The sequence below is a fragment of the Syngnathus typhle genome, linkage group LG22, assembly GCF_033458585.1.
Source record: "Syngnathus typhle isolate RoL2023-S1 ecotype Sweden linkage group LG22, RoL_Styp_1.0, whole genome shotgun sequence".
NCBI lineage: Eukaryota > Metazoa > Chordata > Actinopteri > Syngnathiformes > Syngnathidae > Syngnathus > Syngnathus typhle.
The window spans coordinates 7,004,081-7,022,807 of record NC_083759.1 but is presented as its reverse complement, the minus strand read 5'-3'; the positions used below and the strand labels follow the sequence as shown (position 1 = coordinate 7,022,807).

The following is an 18,727-nucleotide window of genomic DNA, read 5'->3' as shown; positions in this document are numbered from 1 at the left end:
CGAATTCCGAATCATATTCTCCCATTACAAATAATGAAAGAAAAACTAATCCGTTCCAAGCCCACACAAAACTCGCCTTTTTTAAGCATTTTTTCATTTGCTCATTTCTGTCCATTCACGCAACTGCAGCGCACCGCCGAACGCGCAACTGCACCGCGCTGGTCGCATTATTGTGACAGAGCTGTCGCTGAAATTTAGAAAATATTTTTAAAGTCCTGCTGTACTTTCTAAAATTCAAGTGGACATCAGTGCGCAGGGAGCTTAATTTTGTCCGATCGCGCAACTGCAGCGCACCGCCGAACGCGCAATTGCACCGCGCTGGTCGCATTATTGTGACAGAGCGGTCGCTAAAATTTAGAAAATATTTTCGAAGTCCTAATGGACTTTCCAAAATTTAAGTGGACCTCAGTGCGCAGGGAGCTTAATTTGGTCCGATCGCGCAACCGCAGCGCGCCGGGCGCTCACTGTCGCATTGCTTTAGGAGCGTCTTTGTGTTTTAGGATGGCTTTACTGCTCCCACTTGATTCTTTTGGAGGCATGATTAGAGTCGATGCAATCCTCAGAGTAACGAGCACGTAATAACAAACCGAGTCAGTTGGCATGCGGGTCCTCTCGGCTCATCTCGCGAGGTTCGACAACCGAATTTCGTCCGACATCCGAAGAAAAATAATCTCGAATTTTTTTTTTTTCGAATACCGATTTGTTCGAGAACCGGGGCGTTTGAAAACCGAGGCTCCACTGTACATCAACACTCAATGCGCCAGCGTTTATAATGGACGTCAAGGATTTGGCGTGAAACGTGGGGTGAAACGTCATCAGTCGCTTCGCTGTCCGCGGTGCTGATCTCTAGTCATGTGACCGTTGCGTTTACTCCACATCCGCCTCCGATCTGTTGAATCCTTTCTCCTCTCTCTTTTCTCCCTTTCGCCATTGAGCCCTCACAAAGGAAACCGCTTTGCTTGTACACTCAATTCAACCGGCAAGCGAGCTATTTTGCCGCAGCTTTTAACCTCTCTTCTCTCTGCATCCCTTTGCATCGCCATCTTTCCACCTCCACCTATCCATCCAAGCATCCGCACAACACTGGCCGTAATGGACAGCGACTACTTGGAGAACCCCCTTTACAGCGAGCTCAAGCACTTTTGCAGAAAAGTCCAGGAGGTCTACAACGAGCTGAAAGACGAACTGACACCCCACCGGGATGAGCGCTTTTACAGGTGCCCCACTTGCGTACGACGGCAAGGTTGTTTTTTTTAGGATAGTGATGTTATTTATTTATTTATTTATTTATTTATTTATTTATTTATTTATTTATTTATTTATTTATTTATTTATTTATTTATTTATTTATTTATTTATTTATTTATTTATTTATTTATTTATTTATTTGATGTTTGCGGCGGGCAAGAACAACAAAAAACAAAAATCTACATATCATTTACGGCCATTGAAAATGCGTTTTCTAAAATGTCAAAATTTAATAGAAAAACCACAGATAATTATTTTATACAATAATTATATTTAAAATAGCACATAGAACGAAAATGAATAATAAATCGAATATGTGGATGCGAATCAAAAATCTCAAGCAAAACGCTGACGTCGCACGCTTTCCCTTCTACCTCCGCCCTTTTTACATTACGTCACACTACTGTTTTCGCTCAGTTGGCTTCTTCAACACGGATGTAGTCTCACCATCAAAGCGTCTTTTCTTTGGAAAACGGCACAAATGGAGCCGTAAGTGATACGTTGAGTCTTACTAGAAACGTGCCAATTCATAACTATACGTTAAACACATGTTTATAAATGACAAGTGCTATAAACTAGTAGTCTTGATGCGCCATATGCTACCGGTAGCGCTGTTAATGTCGGGGAGCTAGCTGTGTTGACTTACTCGAGTCGTGGATTTTTACAGTCTGTTGGCCAATATTAGAGCTCAAATGGCATCTTTAATGTCTTTGTTTTGGCTCCCTATAGATTGGCGCCTATGCGCCTCTACACTCTGTCCAAAAGACATTTCGTGTTGGTCTTCATGGTGTTCCTCGTTTGTTTCGCCCTCACAGTTTTAATTGGAATTGCAGGTGAGAGCTGTCTGTTATACTCAAAGTAATAAATCAATGTGAACTGCTACATATTTAATGGATTTTCTTCTTTTTTTTAATAGGTCCTAAAATTCTTTCGGAGCAGGTGTACAATGGGGATCCGTTTCTTGCAAAAAATGTCTCAGTTAAGGTGAGATGACAAAAGTTTCTTCTTAAGTACTGAAGTTTTTCCACAGCAGCTCTGCGTGTGGTCAAAGGAACAATATGAGAAAAAAAAAACCAGAGTATTTTATTGTGTTGGTACAGTATATCATCTTTATTTATTTCTGAATTGCAAATTAATCACTTCTGTATTTTCAGACTGGGCCCTTCAATCTAAAGTCCCCACCTCTGACCACATATCACCAGCAGTTGTGGCTCACCTGCGTGATTCAGGCTCAGCACACTAATGGTAAGAAGATGCGACATTTTGTGACAATTGCTCGCTTTTTGGTGTTAAAACACGGCAGCTCCGCTTAACGCATTGTCTTCTGCCGCAGTGGGCGGCTTTCAGCAGCCTTTTGAAATCATCGTGGAGCTCAAGGGTTCGATGCAAGACGCCAGCATGACGCACATCAGCAGCGCACGCAGCAAGTCGCGAACGCTGCACTGCGGCGCCGTGAGTATCAACCGTTCCTTGACCCTCTCACGCCAAAATTAATTTGTCATCACCAGTGTGAACTTGTTCCAGAAATGCGATGAGATCATCGTGCTACATCTGAGCTACCTCGACTACAACCAGTATCAGGTCACGGTCAGCTTCAGAGGCCTTGAAAACATCACGTACGATCTCAAGGTCAACTTTGTGGTAAGATGTGCTCACGTTTTTGGAATAACAATATTGTCAACCGTTTGATTAACAAGCAACGCGTGTGTTTTAGTGGAAAACCTACAACCCCACATTTTCCCAAGTGGAGATCTGGTTCCGCTTTGTCTTTGTGGTGTTGACCTTCATGGTGACGGTAAGGGTGTTTTTATTTATTTTTTGACAAATGAGGACTATTGTGAGCCAGCAGACATTTCAACCGTTCCTTTACTTCTTTTTACTTTCAGTGTCTCTTTGCTCACTCGCTGAGAAAATTTTCAATGCGGGACTGGGGCATCGAGCAGAAATGGATGGCCATCCTGTTGCCTTTGCTGCTGCTTTACGATGGTTATTCCTTTTCAAAGTCAAAGTCAAAGTTTATTGTCAATCCCTTCATATGTCAAGACACACAAAGAAACCGAAATTCCGTTTCCTCTATCCCACGGTGACGAGACATAGTACACGATAGACATACAAGTAGACGACACAAAATAAAAACAAGAAGGCACAAACAATAAATAATAAATAAATAATGAATAAATAATAAACAAATAACCCAATAAATAAGAGGAGCAAAACTGAGCCAGTGTGCATACAGCAGACAGTAAGCATAGCGCAAAGTACAGGACGCTACGCAGAAGCGGGGAGAGAGTTCAGGATCCTAACAGCCTGGAGTATGAAGCTGTTGGTGAGTCTGGTGGTGCGGGAGCGCAGGCTCCTGTACCTCTTCCCAGAGGGCAGAAGATCAAACAAAGAGTGAGCGGGGTGACTCTCATCACTCACAATCATGGTCGCCTTGCGGGTGAGATGGGAGGTGTAAATGTCTTTCAAGGAGGGGAGTGAAGCACCGATAATCTTACCAGCCATGTTCACTATGCGCTGCAGGGCCTTCAAGTTGTAGTCAGTGCAGCTACCACCCCAAACAGCAATACAGCTGGAGAGGACGCTCTCAATGGTGCCGCGGTGAAATGTAGTCATGACGGCCGGAGGAGCGCTCGCTCGCCTGAGTTGTTAATAACCGATAGGCTGCTTTGAAAATGACAGCATTTATTTCACTAATGCAACCACAGTAGTACTTTGACAAACGTGTGTTGCCTTCCAGATCCCTTTTTTCCGCTGTCCTTTTTGGTGAATAGCTGGTTCCCCGGTATGTTGGACACCTTCTTCCAGGCGTTGTTCCTCTGCGCTCTGCTGCTCTTCTGGCTCTGCGTCTTCCACGGCATACGTGTTCAGGTGAGTCCCGTGTCATCGCCACACTTGACGGCTTCGCACAGTCGAATAAAATGTGATGCCGCAGGGCGAGCGGAGATGCCTGACCTTCTACCTGCTGAAGTTGATCATCGTGGGCCTTCTGTGGCTCTCGGCTGTCACGCTGGGCATATGGCAGACGTAAGTTTTATCTGTTTATCTGTCCTAACCTTTCACAGTAAAAGAAAAATACCCAACTGATGCTAATTTGAATCTCTGGATGAACAAAAGCAAAAAATCTGATAACTGATTAATGTCAGATGATTTAAAAATATATATCCTTTTTTTTTTTAGTCCCTTATCACTTAAAACAACAAATATATGAATTACAGAAAGCAGGGCTGTGGACACGGTCGGAGTCCGGCCTCTTGACCACGAGTCCGAGTCCGGCTGTCCATTTTTTCTGTTAATTCATGTGACTGCTTAGTCTTTATTCAAGGCTAATTTAGATCAAAATCTAAATAATTACAACAGTTTTGTGATGGCTTTGTCTTTATTAAACATATAAACGAATACAATAAACAGATACTTTCAAGTTTTAATCATTAAAACACCATTATAGCTCAGACATTTATCTAAACACAAATAATTAGTGACGACCTCACAACTATCGAAACACATCAATGATATAAGCTGGGTGACATAATCGTCCTTGACATTGGTACATAATGTAAACATCAGCCTAAGTGCAACTCAACGTGGCCGCATTGATCGTAACTTACGCTCCGTTTCCCCCCCAAATCTAGATGCAAAACATTGTTCTCTCGCTGCTCCCGGGTTCTTCCATCTTGGCTGCGCGCGGGGCATTGTGGGTCTTGTACGTGCACGCACGCAGGCAGGCAGGCGCGGGCGCGCACGCAACAACTAAATTTGTGTTCATAACAAGCAAGCAGGGCTGTGGACAGCATTCTCAGCAGCATGATGAAAATAAAATTCAATAACGTCACTGAGGCATATTTTAACGAACTCCACTTCATTGTGTGGCTTTTTAGCCCGTGCAATGTTCCAAGCCAGTTGAAACAATGCAAGTGTGTCAGTCTCTGAGTGCTTCGTAATTTTTTTGAAAAACTGTACCTGTTTTTCTGCCTGACTTTTCAAAGTCTCCAAACTTGTGCTTGCGAAATTCAGTCCCTTTTGCAAAGTCCTTTTCAATATTGGCATGAAGTGAGCTGAAGTGGCGCGGACCATTTGAAGCTTTTAAATGCGCCAATGACGTCCGACATATCAGGCAGAATGGCTTGCCATAGCGTTCAACAAAAACCAACTTTAACTCTGTTAAAAACGTCCTGTGTTCATCGTCATATATTCGTTTAGCTGTGCATTTTTTCCTTGCCATTTTTGGCAAGTGTCTTGTCAGCTTTTCTGGTCCTAATGGGCCCCCGTAGTCACAGTCGCCATTCATTAAAAAGCCAGCAAAACCAATCGCTCTGTTTGTCCCTCCTCCTTTGCGGGATTTCCCCTCACGCGCATGCGCGTTTGACCAAAAACCATATTGAACTCAAGCGAAGCAAATACGAACGAAAAATAAACACAAATGTTCTTTTTATTTTTTGTTATTGTCGGACTCGGTGGAGTCGGTCAAAATCAGCACCGAGTCCGGCAAAAATGACCGAGTCCGACCGAGTCCGAGTCCCCGAGTCCGAGTCCACAGCCCTGACAGAAAGTATTTCTTTTCTCAATAGGGTCAATGAAGTCCAAGACCCCACCTATCAGTACAAAGTGGACATTCAGAACTTTGAGGTGGGTTATGTCATAGTCATGTTGACACAGTTGAAAGTTGAGTTTTCTGTTTCATCCAAAATTGCATCCTCCCAGGCTATGAAGTTGTTCTTCCTGATAATCGTTGTCCTTTACATCCTCTACCTGATCTTCCTGATTGTCAGAGCCTGCTCGGAACTCAAGAACATGCCTTACTCAGGTTTCCTCACGTCAAAACAAACATAAAACGGTTAACCGATGTTCCATTGTATTCATTTTGGGTTTGACTTGTTTGTAGATCTGCGGCTCAAGTTCTTGACAGCGCTGACGTCTGTGGTGCTTGCTATCAGGTACAAGCGCTCATCAGTCTTTGGCTCGGTTCCAAGTCGGTCACACCTCGCTGTCTCTTTTCTCTCCGCAGCTTGGTCATTCTTTACTTAAGGTTCGGTGCCAAAGCGCTCCAGGACAATTTTGTGGCCGAGCTGTCCACTCACTACCAAAACTATATCCTTGCAACTTAAGCGTGATGTGCAAACATTCTTTCCATCCATTTTTGTGGTGATAAGACTTTTTAAATGTTAATGTCACTGTCCTTAACGTTGAGAAATACCGGCCGAGTTTTTGTCCTTCTACGGCCTGCTTAACTTTTACTTGTACACGTTAGCATTTGTGTACTCGCCGTCCAAAAATGCCCTTTATGGTAGGTTATAGAAGAAAAAAAAAAATCTCATCAGATTGATAATAGGTCGATTGATTGATTTTGGTTTGATTTGTCAAGACTCCCAGTTCAAGGATAATCCCGCTTTCTCCATGCTGAATGACTCAGATGATGATGTCATATACGGGTACGTCTGCTCAACTTCTTGGTTTTGGCCAGAAATGTCCAATGTTGATATGAGTTGATTTCCCTTTTGTCTTTTCCAAAGGAGTGAATATGAGGAAATGCCTTTACAAAACGGACGTGCCATTAAAGCTACCGCCAACTTCCAAGATGAGAGCGACAGCGACTGATGTGGTAGATGCAAACGAAACAAACAAAAAAAGCATCATGTTTATGTGTAAATAAGAAATTTTCACAAGTATATTTTTTAAAAAATGACCACTTCTCCAGAAATGTACTATACTGTAATTCTACTGAAAATGGAGGCATGTTTTTTTTTTTGGGCGGGGGTCAAATTGCGAGATTTACTTATCCTTTATGACGAGCACATATTCACTAAAAAGGAGTAATAGGGTCACTCTGAAAAGAAGTGTACAGAAACTAAAATGAGTATATATGGGAAATTATGAAGGAATTGCAAATTTTAGGGATTTTCTTTTGTAAAGACAATCTAGATTTTGTACACATTCTGTTTTAACTACTGACGCCTGTACTACCGCTGTGGATGTCGGCGCGAGCTACTGTGTGACATCATAATGACATCACAAGTTAGAAACAACGACGCTCGTGAACGCTTCATCCGTGTGAGTGCCAAAGCTGCGTTTCCAGGCCACATTTGTTAGAAATAACAGAGGTAGTACTATATTTCTGAGTTTCTGAAAAAAAAGTTTTGTAAATGCACTTTTTTTTTTTAATTTATTTGTTGACCTTTTATTGCTTTGTTGTACTTATATCTACTGCTGTTCAAGCTTTCTAACTATACTGCTGTCTGATCATTTTTGCCTTTACGTGGGTGTGTTAAATAGAATACAAATGTTCTTTTCTTCGCCATACAATGCCAAACATTTGCCGCCGTTTGCTTTATCCACGTTTACAGGGAGCGCACATGAATATTATCACATGTATCCTAAATGACTCGGTGCCTTTTCCTCACGTCAAACAGATTAGCGACCCCCGTCTTTCAACGTGAATGTAATGTTGTCGGTTTCAAGTGCTGTAACGAGACGGCGGGTCCTGACGTGTTTCAAATAAAAAGAGGGAAAAAAAATAATCTTTGAAAACAACAATGCACAAATGGCTCATTTTATTCAATGACATACAGAAATGCAGTCGACATGACCAAAAACGTGAATCTTCAGATGGCCAAGCCAAAAACGCTGACGATGCAACACATGGACTTGTTCTCCCACTTTACTGCACAGCTTCCTGTTCAGGACAACAAAAGATAATAACTGCTTAAGACTCTAATAAAGGAAAACTATTTACCGTTTGAAAGCTTTTTGGTGGCAAATTTAATTTCTCAGGTCATGTTTAGTATATGTATTGTGCTGTAGTTTTTTTCACACGTTTCCTCTTTGTTTCACTCAAACTGCATAATATCGTTATATATATATATATTTTTTACCGTCAGTAGCATTGTCCCAGAAGCATGAGCTGGCAGTCTGCAGTCCCGCCCCATTGTTCTGCATGATGATACAGGTGACTTGAAAGAAGAAAGTCATACAACTGTTATTATGAATTCACGGGAGATTAGGAGATGAATATTAACACCAACCGATATATTTAAAAGGCTTTCCGAGCTTGCACAGTTGACTGAGGCACTGCTCCACAATGGAAGTGCTCCACTGGTTTACCCGGATGTGTTGATAGGAGCTCGTGCCGATGGTTGTTTCTATAGACTGTGGTAAAAAAACGCCCAATACTGTACCATCAAGGTGTGATAAGAATTTTCTTTGTTTCATCAGGTAAGGCAATTGAAAACTGTATGATTGTATTATAGTTGTTTACCATTTTTTATTAAATACAATCACATTGAATATTGATTAAAATTGTTTTCAAACCATTATAATACAATATTATGAAAAATTTCTTTACTATGGCAAAAAATAAGTTTACCATTACACTACGCATGCGTGGCTACCGTATCCATAGCAACCAAATGTTGCTGAACAAGCTATCGTTAGCTTGCTAGCTTGTAACAACAAAAACAACTCACAGGATAAGGTCATTTATCTATACATGGATATAAATATATTTCAACTTACGTCTTTTACTAGCTTGGTGACATCCTCAACGACAAACGTAGTCTGTAGGCGCGATGCATGAGAAAAATGCTTCAGTCGTAGTCATCGTGCTAGCATTAAATTCAGTGATGTTTTTAATCGTTTTTTTTTTTTTTTTGCGACTTATAGCTTCTCAGCTTAAAATGTTCTTTGCCTCTACTTACAATTAAGATGGGCATATTAATTACTTACCTCTTCTTCACCTTCCTCCATTTTGGTGCAAACAGCCAAGGATCTCGGCTATGTCCACATCTTCCGGTTACGTTATTTACACAAAGGTCCCGTCAGAATAAGAGTGTTTCCATGACAACGCACAAACGACCACTCACACCAATTGATGTCGAATTTTGCTGACGCCTTCACCCTTAAGGATGTTGTATACAACTTTTTTTTATTGATCCACATTGATAGTAGTTTTTGAAAACAACGTGCTTTTTTATGTATACGTAATTTATATACAGCTAATATGTGTGAACCAGAAACAACTTAAAACACTCCCTAAAACGTCATTAAAATAAGCACTAACAGTGCGAAACAACTTGTCATTGCTTGTTCTGTTACAAAGAAAGTAACACGAGAATATATGTAGTCAATATGGTTTATTATACCAAACTTCGTTTTAGTGACCCAAAAGAGACATACACAAAATCAAACTAAAACTGAATATCTGCACCCAATATCAATGGTGTCTCATTTCTGTGTGATGGTGAAGGAATTCTGGTCTATGAGCTTTCCAACTCTCTCTTGTAGAGTCTGGACCACTTCAACCAGTATGAAGACATGCGTGTCATCCAGGTCCTTCAGAATGAACTTCTTCCCGAAGGCATTGGTCTCATCCAGGTACAAGAGGAACTGCTTCATGGCCGGGTCGCTTGAAATAAAGGTAAAATACACGTTTAAATGGCTCCAAGAAATAAAACTAATTGACAAGTGAACAGTGGTGGGTTTTTTTTTTTACCATTCAACAAGGACGCCTTTGTGCACGTTGACCATTTTGACAGGTAGATTCGGGACCAGCTGTAGGAAAATAAAATTAGAATCCAGGTAACTGTGAACTGCCTGATAATTATTTCATAGCCACAATGCTATTGTTAGCCACAACGTGCTATCGTCTAAACTCCCGTTTTTAAAGCGACGTCGATCGTGATGTTCCCAGGTTCAGGTTAAGGCAACAAATGCGTTTGCATTGACATTAAGTCTATTTATAGGATGACATTTACCAGCCTGTAATCTGTTGTTGGTCGACGCTAGCGTTGTCTTATTGTGATGACGACGTACGGCAAGTGGATAGGGACATGTTCAACCAAATTAATTCTACTGCGCATGCGTTCCATAAACATTTCGCGGTTGTGGTATTGTGGGCTTTTGTCCAGCGGCCGTAACCAGGTGTGTCGATGAATTTGTATTATTTTGTACGTCGTCAATGGCGTTTACAATGACTGTATTTTGGACAAATTCGTGATAGTTTACTATTTATATTAATATTTGAAATAACAGTTTGAAATTCCATCTTTTTACTAAGTTGTAGATAAGAGTTGACAACGTTCTTTAGCACAGTTAGCTTATGAGCTTTAGCCTAAACAAGTGATACGAATATTAAAACGAGTCGTGATTTAATTGAGACCATCTAAACACATTTTATTCTCACCAAGAATGAAAATGAAACCCACATTTGAACAGTGCTAGTTGAGGTCATACATCAAAATAGGTCCATCACTAACCAGTCACATGGGAGTATGTGTAAAAAGCAAATGAAATGTTAAATTGTCACGTTGTTTTGAATGCTTAAAGGTTCAGTGTCATGGTTAAAAACACACATAAGAATTGCGTGTTAAATAAGCTACAGGCCTCTGTTGGGAAAATAAAATAAAAGCATGTCCATATTTTTGAGGGTTACAATGGTCACTTGTGAAATAGGCTTTGAAATCCACTCGGCATTAGTGAGAGATAAGGATCCAGTTTTCTACTTCCACTACTGGCAACTCTTCACTGTTTTCTCATTATAATGTGATTCCAATATTCATGGCGAGGAAAGTCAGGTAGGGTGAAGAGTTGTTCAAGTTTGCTTGGAGTGTGCTGGTGTTAAAAGCAGTTGTCAGCGGCCGATAGAACTGTGCAATGTTTCCTGGATGAACCGGAGGCTGCGCTTGTATAAGAATGAGTCCTTCCTCTCTGGCTTGCAGATGTTGAGATGATCCACGTCCACCTTGATCAAATCCCCAATTCCGATGTCTGGAACCACAAGGTAAAGAGGGGTCAAGTTATGAAATGTGTGTGTATTAAAAAGGTCTGTGGAGTGCTTGCCTACCCATCACTGAGCCGCTTGGAATTTTTAAAAAATGTGTTTAATTAATTTCAAAATTGTATTCAAACTTACTTGCAGACTGTGCGGGCACCACCAGTATCTTGATCATAGGACCGATGTTTGTGGGCAGCGTCTCTGCAAAGCTTAGCACCTTGATATCTTTTTCTTTGGCCATGTTCAAGAAGTTCTCATTCAAGTCGCGTAGTGCCGGAGAGTCTAAAAACATTGTCTTGTCTTATGTGTCAAAAAACAACAACAACAACTGTTTTACCTTGAGGATGACTTTACTCACTGACCTCTGCAAAGCTCTCTGACCTCGATTGATGGGAAAAGCAGATATCGGACAGTGACCGAGTATTCCGCCATGAAGGTGCCGTGATGGGGAACGCTATAGAACAAAATGCCCTTGGTGTTCTTGAACAAATCCTTCATATCTGGGTCCTGCGAGGCGTCAATCAGCATTTTTTTCACAAGCAAGCCTGACAGAGAAATGAATTACTGGAGAAGTCCTGTATTATCATTTGAAACACAATTCTACTTCTCCATCATACCTCCCATACTGTGAGCTACCCAGACCACCGGCCGGTCTCCGACGCCCGCCATCTTAAGCTTTTTGAGCAGCTCTCGACTCCTGAAGGCCAGGGACTTTCTGTGGAGAGACAAGTAGATGATAAAAGAAGATGTCTCTTTGACGAGCCTGGCGGACTTCTGACCTCTGATTCTCGGCAGGGCACTTGGCCATCCAGTCGCTCAGATGGCTGTCATATTCCACTGATAGCACCCTCAGATTTGGACAATCAGCAGCTAACCACGTCTGTTGATTAGAGAAGATCAAGTTTCCATGTAAGTGAAAAGACCTGCCACACGAGAGCAAGAGGACACAAGCGATTTGATGTTCTGACTTTTGGCCAGCACTCTGTGTAATCATCTTTGTCATTCTCATCATGTAAGTCACTTCGGTCCCTCTGGCGCCACGTCTTAAAAGCTGCCCCCAGGATGCCGTGGATGAACAGCACGTCCGCTTTGATTGGCTGGCTGCAATTGGATGACAAAATAGAGCTGCTTTGGAAAACGTCAGCGCAGTTAGAAAGAAGAAGCTCCGAAGTGCTTTCCTACTCGGCACGCGTTTGCGGGTGGAGGACGTAGACGCCGTCTTGGTATTTCTCCTTCACCGTCTCCCTGTCCAAGTTGGCCAGGACGCGAGCTGCGTGGGAGGCTTCTATGACGTGAGGAGACTGCACCATCTCAGCCAGCACCGACAGCCACCCTGGATGTGATTTGGAGGAAACAAATTGTAAGGCAGTCCATAAATGAAGATTTACGAGCCAACCTTTGGTCTACCTGACTGCACGATAGCCTGGTGAACTCTATCATTCAGCGCCAGGTTCCCAATGATTCGCACAATGTTCCTCTGAATATTCTTGGAGTCTCTACGGAGCTGATAAACCCTCTGAAGGAGTGGCAAGCCTCCGTTGGACACAATATGGTCACAATGGCTCCTGACCTGCGGGAAGAAGCGTGCTCAGGAGGTTGCAACGACTTGAAATGAAGGTTCTCCAGCAGTACCTTGGAGTGCTGCACCAGGGCCTGCAGGCAGAAGGACTCCACCTTTTCCGAGGGAACGGACGTGAGGCTCTGGGCGTAAGGCAGGCCGTTGCCACCGAAACACCATAGTCCACGCTGCAGCAGAACATTAGAAGAAGAGGAACCGGATTGGGACGCAAGGCTCAGCGCAGAGGCGCCTTTACCCGTTGCGCCGCTAATGCTTGTGTGCTTTCCCTGAGGGCCAGCGAGGTGAAGTACTGAACGCATTTGTCCACTTCGGACTGTGGCAGGGAGGCGAGCAGCTGCCTCAGGCCATCCTCTGCTGAGAAACCCTGTGAAGCAAATTTGGCCATTTTCATGTTTAGTCACAAGACTCAGAAAAAACATTGATTCTTACATCATCAAGGTCAGGGAGCGCAGGCGGACGCAGGAAAAATCTCAGATCTGCTTGAGGAGTCCGAGCGAGGCCCACTGCGGTCCTCTGGTCTATCACCTGGGCCGCCGTCTGATACTGGTAGTCTGGATCCATATCAACACCGATCATGTTATTGGATGAGGTCCACGTCATTGAACGCAACACAATGCCAATTTACCGTGCCAGTGGCAATTGTCCGCCAGTTCGCGCACAGCTTTGATTCGAAGCGCACGATTGTCAGACTGCGTCCTTTTCAGCAGGACCCATAAGGCCACCTCATGTGGGTCTGCATCCACGTTACTGAGCCGTTCTTGGAAAAAAGAAATTGAGATAATATTAAATAAGTAATGTGGAAAAAATTTAAATGACACTACATCTGCCTAGTGACGCTACAGTCTACCGAGACTACATCTAGCCAATTGCAAACCTTGTAAACTTTGCTTCGTCCACGGGGCAGCTGTTTTTTTTTTTTTTAAAAAAGATACAAAATTAAAATATTTTGACTGAAAACGTGTTAATCCATATTAAATACAATCTGTTGTGGTTGGAGTTTATATATATATATATATAGTTCATATATTGCGCTCCAACTACCGTATTTATTCTAATTATCGCCCAGGGCGATAATTAGCGAAGGTTTATGTCCAACAGGGGGGGTGGGCGATTAATATGTATATTTTCCTTATGTAGTATGCAATACCTGCATCTCACTGTTGTTCTTAACACTAGAACAGCGGCTGTTTTGATCTACCTCTAACAGCGGGGTGCGTCAATTGACGCGCCATCGATGCGACATGTTACCATCGCACATCACATGTTGCGCATGTCATGTTATTGTGATCGTCTTGTTCGAGCGCACGTCCCGATAACGTCATTGTGCGAGGATATTGTTGCAGAGTGACCAGTGTAATTGTATCATAGTTTATGGAGAAAAACAATTTAAAAGGGACATTTGACGTGCTGTCAAATCAGTCATATTTAAACTTGCGCAATGACGTCAGCATGTGGTTGTGGAGGAAAACGGAAGTTTTGGGGGGAATTTTTAGCAGCGTGGGCGATAATTAGAGGTATCAATGTTTTTTATCATCGCTAACACACACTGGGCGATTATTAGAAAATCGCCGATAATTAGAATAAATACGGTATTTGTAATGAATGAACCAGTTTCTTACCATCTAATGTTCGCAGCAGAAGCCGCGAAGATATTTCTAGAAAGCGTCTTGCTGCTTTGTGAAGTTCCCTTCTTGTCTTGTGTGTGAGCCCTGGAAAACATACATGAGAAAAAGGGAAGCTACTTTAATGGTTTAAATAAAAGCGTTTATTTATGACTGCCAGCTGCTAAGTGGTGAGAGAAGGTAGGCTCGCTTCCTCTGACATACCTTGACCAGAGGAAGTGAGAGAACAGAAAGGAAATAGCGATGAGCTCAGATGTCACTGAGCACCTGGACGAACTAACAACTTTGTGCCCATCCCCCCCCCCCAAAAAAAGAGCCTGTCAGCATTTTTGCCAGATGTACCGTTGTTTTCCATGTATAATGCGCCCCCATGTATAATACGCACCCTGAAAATGGCATGGCGATGCTGGAAAAAAGCCTGTACCCATGTATAATACGCAGCCAAATTTGGACTTTTTTGTTTTTTTAAAGTCCCAATGATCGTCACACACGCATCTGGGTGTGGTGAAATTTGTCCTCTGCATTTGACTCATCCCCCTGTGATTTTGATCCATCCCCTGGGGGAGAGGGGAGCAGTGAGCAGCAGCGACGCCGTGCTCGGGAATCATTTGGTGATCTAACCCCCCTATTCCAACCCTTAATGCTGAGTGCCAAGCAGGGAGGCAATGGATCCCATTTTATAGTCTTTGGTATGACCCGGCCGGGTTACTTAAGTCCGTAAACGTAAAATTATTTCAGAAAAAAGATCATCTTTGGGAACAACCGAATGTTATTCTGCCGGTCAGTATCACTGCGCATGCAGTAGCAAACTCGATAGCGAAGAAATATGTGAGACTCTCAACGGGATCACCAATATTTGAGGGATGTTCCAATTATTTATCACAATTAGTTTACCAAGTCTGTGTTTTGAGTTCCTCCAATAAACCCTGGTCCAAGCTGCACTTGGTCGCCCCGCTCCTTTCCACACTCCATCCATGACAAGATTTTCTTCAAAAATTGTTGTAACATGATTTTCTTCACAAAAAAAACAAAAAAAAACAATTGTACCCATGCGCACCCCAGATTTTAGGACAATAAATTAGTTAAATTCTGCGCATTATACATGAAAAAAAAACGGTCATTCCTTTACTCTGCAGACAAAGGTATCTCAGTTTAGGATATGTCATTCTTTAAAAATGATCAATTGTTCTACCTGCACTGAGGTTCTCCTTTTCATCAGAGGGATTGGGTCGCAGGTAGATGTAAGACTTGTACTTCTCCTGAAGAATCGCATTGGTATCTATAGTCACTGCCTTATCCAGGGCCATCACCTCGTACGTGATGAAAAGGCAACCTCTGCAAAATGGAACCATTAGACACAATCCTCCAGAAATCAGGCAACTTTTAAAGACTTACCCAAACACCACAGCTCCTGTTACCTTGGCAACCTTCCCTTGAGGGGGAAAATATTATTTAATGTTTGCAACACATACATCGGTCAATATAAATATTTTTCAATGGCAACTCACTTAAATCTCTCCATCGCAGCGCTTTGGTCACGCCTGGCAAACTGGCCGTGCTGAGTCTCCTGCATCGGATCAAGCGCAGTGCTGTCGCAGACATCCTCCAGGAACTTGGAGGTGACAAAACAAACACACACGCCCATTGCACTGTATTAACGACCCTGGCAACACGAACTATTAATTGTGTCCCGACCTAAATCAACTGCCTGACACACCTACACGAAGCGAGGTTAAACCGAATCGGCTGACAGCGACGACCTTTAAACTGTCAACGCGTCTGACGTAATTAAGTTTAGTCGCGAGGCGAAGTCTGTCTGTTCTACTCGTTGTGTTAAAAAGCGAAATTGATGAATTTACCGGCAGATTAGTGCTCGAACTAGTCACCGAGTTTTCCCAGCTGATGCGGTGCCCCTGTTGTTGCAAAATGTCGCACAAATAATACGTCACAGCTGGAAACGCCTCCTCCATGAATAGGATTGTAGTTTTCTTTTTGTTTAGTCTTTTCTCTCTGTGATTTCAAATATTTAAGCATGTGTCTTTATCATTATATATTGTTATTGTAGATTGCATTTGACAAATAAAAATATTTGAAAAAGAACAGGACTTTAGATGAAACTAAAAATACGGTAGCTTACGTTATATTGTGGCTAAACATTTATAAATACATATATATGTTTATAAAATAAAATGTTACATTAGAAACCGCTCTTCTGGTCAACACCTCAAACATGTTCAGATGTTCAAAATTGGCAAAACTGTTTATTAAATACCAAGACCATAAACTTATGGTGGACGACATGTTTGTATACATATTATATGAGCTCGTTAATGACTTTGCTATGACCACCATTTTTACACATGAGCAGCATTTTCCACATTTTGGAAGGTCAAATGCATATATATATCTTTTGTGAAGCAATAAACTTGGTTAAAAAGTTAAAAACAGTTTCACTTGAATGGTCCCTTCCACCGTTTGTGGTCATACAAATCTTTTCCAGAGCTTCACAAAGCTGTCAGGTTTTCTCGTTCTAGGTATGCGTCTCCTGAAAGGCCCTAATAACGCTTTCATAAGCAGGAGGAGGGGTTTGTGTAGCCTGGAAACCCCTTATGCTGTCCCCCCAAAACGATTGGGGTCTGGGTGTGGTGGCGGTCGCGTTGGCTGACCCGGTGGTGGTCGTCAACATGGGCGTGCGGGGCAGCGACCCCTGGCTCCCTTCCTCCGCTTCCCTGGCTATCTGGCTACAGTGGAGGAGTGGGTGGAAAGTGGACGCCCTGAAGCTTGACTTGTGACCCGACGGGTCGAGGGGATCCGGGGTGGAGGTCTGACGGTGGAAAGTGAAAGCGGCGCTGATCAGGCTGTTGTTGCTCCGCCGGTCGTGGTTGTTGCTGCTGCCGTTGCGACAGAAGTTCGGGTGGTTTCGAGGGGAGGTGCGAGATTGGCGAGGTGGGGGGCTGCTGGTGATGCGGGCAGAGCCTGCTCTGCGCCGGGACAACCAGGTCAGGAACACGTACACCAGGGCCCCCAAAACCAGGCCCACTGCTACGGAAACGCTGAACGCTATGATCAGGGGGACTGGAAAAGAAAACGTCATTTAGGTCATTGGCTCTTTTCACACCAATTGCCACCTCAAAAAAAACACACACCAGCATAATGGCCAAGATTAAAACATCCTTGCATGATTCACAGGTTAAACAAATCAACGTTAGGTGAACTCAAACTTTCAAGGCAACACAGAGCTGCGGACCCCAAACCTCAGAAATGCGAAGCATGATTCTACCCTGCTGCTGTTAAAAATCTTTTTTTTTTTTGCGCCTCCTCTTAAGTCTTCTGGTGCTCTCTCTCCAACAAACACTCCTTTCCAAAGTCTGATTTATTAGTGCTTTACTCTTCAGGACTATTTCGAAAGGGAGTTTATCACATTAGTTTACCCAGTAAACCCCAAACTCTAATCTAATCCTAAACTACTACTTTACATGTTGAGATTTTTCATAGGCTGATGCCAACAAACTTTTTCCCCATTGCGGCTTCGCTTCACAATTCTCCCGGAGACGACCGAAAGAACGCAGTGGTTAAATCCTTGCTGGATGTCTGCCATGAACAACAGTTCCTCCATTCACTTCACTCCTGAAAGTTGCATTTTGTCAGGTTGCGTAGAAAATAATGCATTTGTTTGGATGACTATATTCCATTTGGAATTCCCTCGAGAAAAAGCGGGTCAGTTAGCAGGCGATAAGATAAGACAAAGTTGGAGGAAACTCACCAGCATCAACAGACTGAACAATTTCCATGAAGTAGTTTGTATTGTTTACAGCCATGACTTTGCCTGCCGTGTCATGAGAGGAGCAAAAATAAAGACCACTCTTCTCCCCCCCCCCCCCCGCTTCGGCTGTCTCTTTTTACGCACGCTAATGGATTTTCCTGTCTGTCTGCAGACCTTCTTTCCTGTTCTTCTCTCCTCCCCTCTCTGCCCGCGTCAGCCTCCCTCGGCCCAGAGCCGCTGGTAGACCGGGGGCTAAACTTTTATAGAAGTGTGGGGGTGGGGGGTAAGATGTCACATTTCCTGCTTTTCCCCATGAATCGAGCTTCAGGAGAGGCTTATCTTTGCTGCACAGAAATCCTGGCGTGAGGGAGAGGGAGTGTTGCTTTTCCTCACTTCCTCAACCATCACATCATTTCCTTCAGTTTGATAAGTGTCACTGTGAATAAGTAAGCCAGTGGACAATCTGTCTCGCTCGGTAATTCGATTTTTTTTTTTTTAACTCATACATACTCTCATACAGGGGACACAAGATGGAGCCAGAAGAGCGGGTTTTTATTCCAAAACAAGCGTGGTTATCTTCGATTATGCATGTCAAAGATGTACTCAGTGGCCACAACAGTGGAATCCATTTAGTTCCAAAATGTTCTGAGGCCAACATCTGTCTCCTTGGCACAGAGTCAATTTCATCACACAACTTTCTTATAAGCTTCATTAAATTGCTGAGCACGCAGTGGTGGGGGATTAACGTA

At 42.9% G+C, this 18,727-nt stretch overlaps 5 protein-coding genes across 6 annotated transcripts; 1 reads left to right on the top strand and 4 right to left on the bottom strand.

The window, feature by feature from the left end:
• Positions 1 to 1,607: 1,607 nt before the first annotated feature.
• On the top strand, positions 1,608 to 7,779 carry tmem181 (transmembrane protein 181). The gene is made up of 17 exons (XM_061270380.1): positions 1,608 to 1,737; positions 1,978 to 2,081; positions 2,165 to 2,232; positions 2,403 to 2,493; positions 2,582 to 2,700; positions 2,773 to 2,889; positions 2,963 to 3,043; positions 3,135 to 3,234; positions 3,989 to 4,119; positions 4,184 to 4,275; positions 5,817 to 5,874; positions 5,950 to 6,052; positions 6,131 to 6,182; positions 6,254 to 6,336; positions 6,443 to 6,532; positions 6,611 to 6,677; positions 6,759 to 7,779. Exons 1-17 carry the CDS (start codon positions 1,730 to 1,732, stop codon positions 6,841 to 6,843), a joined length of 1,449 nt encoding a protein of 482 aa, XP_061126364.1. The 5' UTR covers positions 1,608 to 1,729; the 3' UTR covers positions 6,844 to 7,779.
• On the bottom strand, positions 7,780 to 9,076 carry dynlt1b (dynein light chain Tctex-type 1b). Its single transcript, XM_061270381.1, has 5 exons — positions 8,968 to 9,076; positions 8,758 to 8,799; positions 8,268 to 8,391; positions 8,118 to 8,195; positions 7,780 to 7,918 (listed from the first exon to the last, which is right to left on the bottom strand). The coding sequence occupies exons 1-5, from the start codon at positions 8,986 to 8,988 to the stop codon at positions 7,848 to 7,850; spliced, it is 336 nt and encodes a 111-aa protein (XP_061126365.1). The 5' UTR covers positions 8,989 to 9,076; the 3' UTR covers positions 7,780 to 7,847.
• Positions 9,077 to 9,359: 283 nt separating this feature from the next.
• On the bottom strand, positions 9,360 to 10,090 carry gtf2h5 (general transcription factor IIH, polypeptide 5). Its single transcript, XM_061270382.1, has 3 exons — positions 9,996 to 10,090; positions 9,734 to 9,792; positions 9,360 to 9,646 (listed from the first exon to the last, which is right to left on the bottom strand). Exons 2-3 carry the CDS (start codon positions 9,766 to 9,768, stop codon positions 9,466 to 9,468), a joined length of 216 nt encoding a protein of 71 aa, XP_061126366.1. The 5' UTR covers positions 9,769 to 9,792; positions 9,996 to 10,090; the 3' UTR covers positions 9,360 to 9,465.
• A 297-nt stretch (positions 10,091 to 10,387) lies between these two features.
• On the bottom strand, positions 10,388 to 16,178 carry serac1 (serine active site containing 1). Of its 2 annotated transcripts, none has more exons than XM_061270745.1 (17): positions 16,075 to 16,178; positions 15,724 to 15,827; positions 15,611 to 15,647; positions 15,408 to 15,550; positions 14,213 to 14,302; positions 13,219 to 13,350; positions 13,023 to 13,144; positions 12,829 to 12,957; positions 12,647 to 12,760; positions 12,422 to 12,584; positions 12,197 to 12,347; positions 11,983 to 12,115; positions 11,794 to 11,894; positions 11,632 to 11,729; positions 11,377 to 11,559; positions 11,153 to 11,296; positions 10,388 to 11,007 (listed from the first exon to the last, which is right to left on the bottom strand). In XM_061270745.1, the coding sequence occupies exons 2-17, from the start codon at positions 15,815 to 15,817 to the stop codon at positions 10,871 to 10,873; spliced, it is 1,971 nt and encodes a 656-aa protein (XP_061126729.1). In that variant the 5' UTR covers positions 15,818 to 15,827; positions 16,075 to 16,178; the 3' UTR covers positions 10,388 to 10,870. The 2 variants fall into 2 exon arrangements, with proteins under 2 accessions (XP_061126729.1, XP_061126730.1); XM_061270746.1 differs by having other exon boundaries at positions 15,611 to 15,642; positions 16,075 to 16,108.
• Positions 16,179 to 16,456: 278 nt separating this feature from the next.
• myct1a (myc target 1a) lies at positions 16,457 to 18,349 on the bottom strand. Its single transcript, XM_061270747.1, has 2 exons — positions 17,979 to 18,349; positions 16,457 to 17,290 (listed from the first exon to the last, which is right to left on the bottom strand). The coding sequence occupies exons 1-2, from the start codon at positions 18,031 to 18,033 to the stop codon at positions 16,746 to 16,748; spliced, it is 600 nt and encodes a 199-aa protein (XP_061126731.1). The 5' UTR covers positions 18,034 to 18,349; the 3' UTR covers positions 16,457 to 16,745.
• Between the last annotated feature and the right edge of the window lie 378 nt (positions 18,350 to 18,727).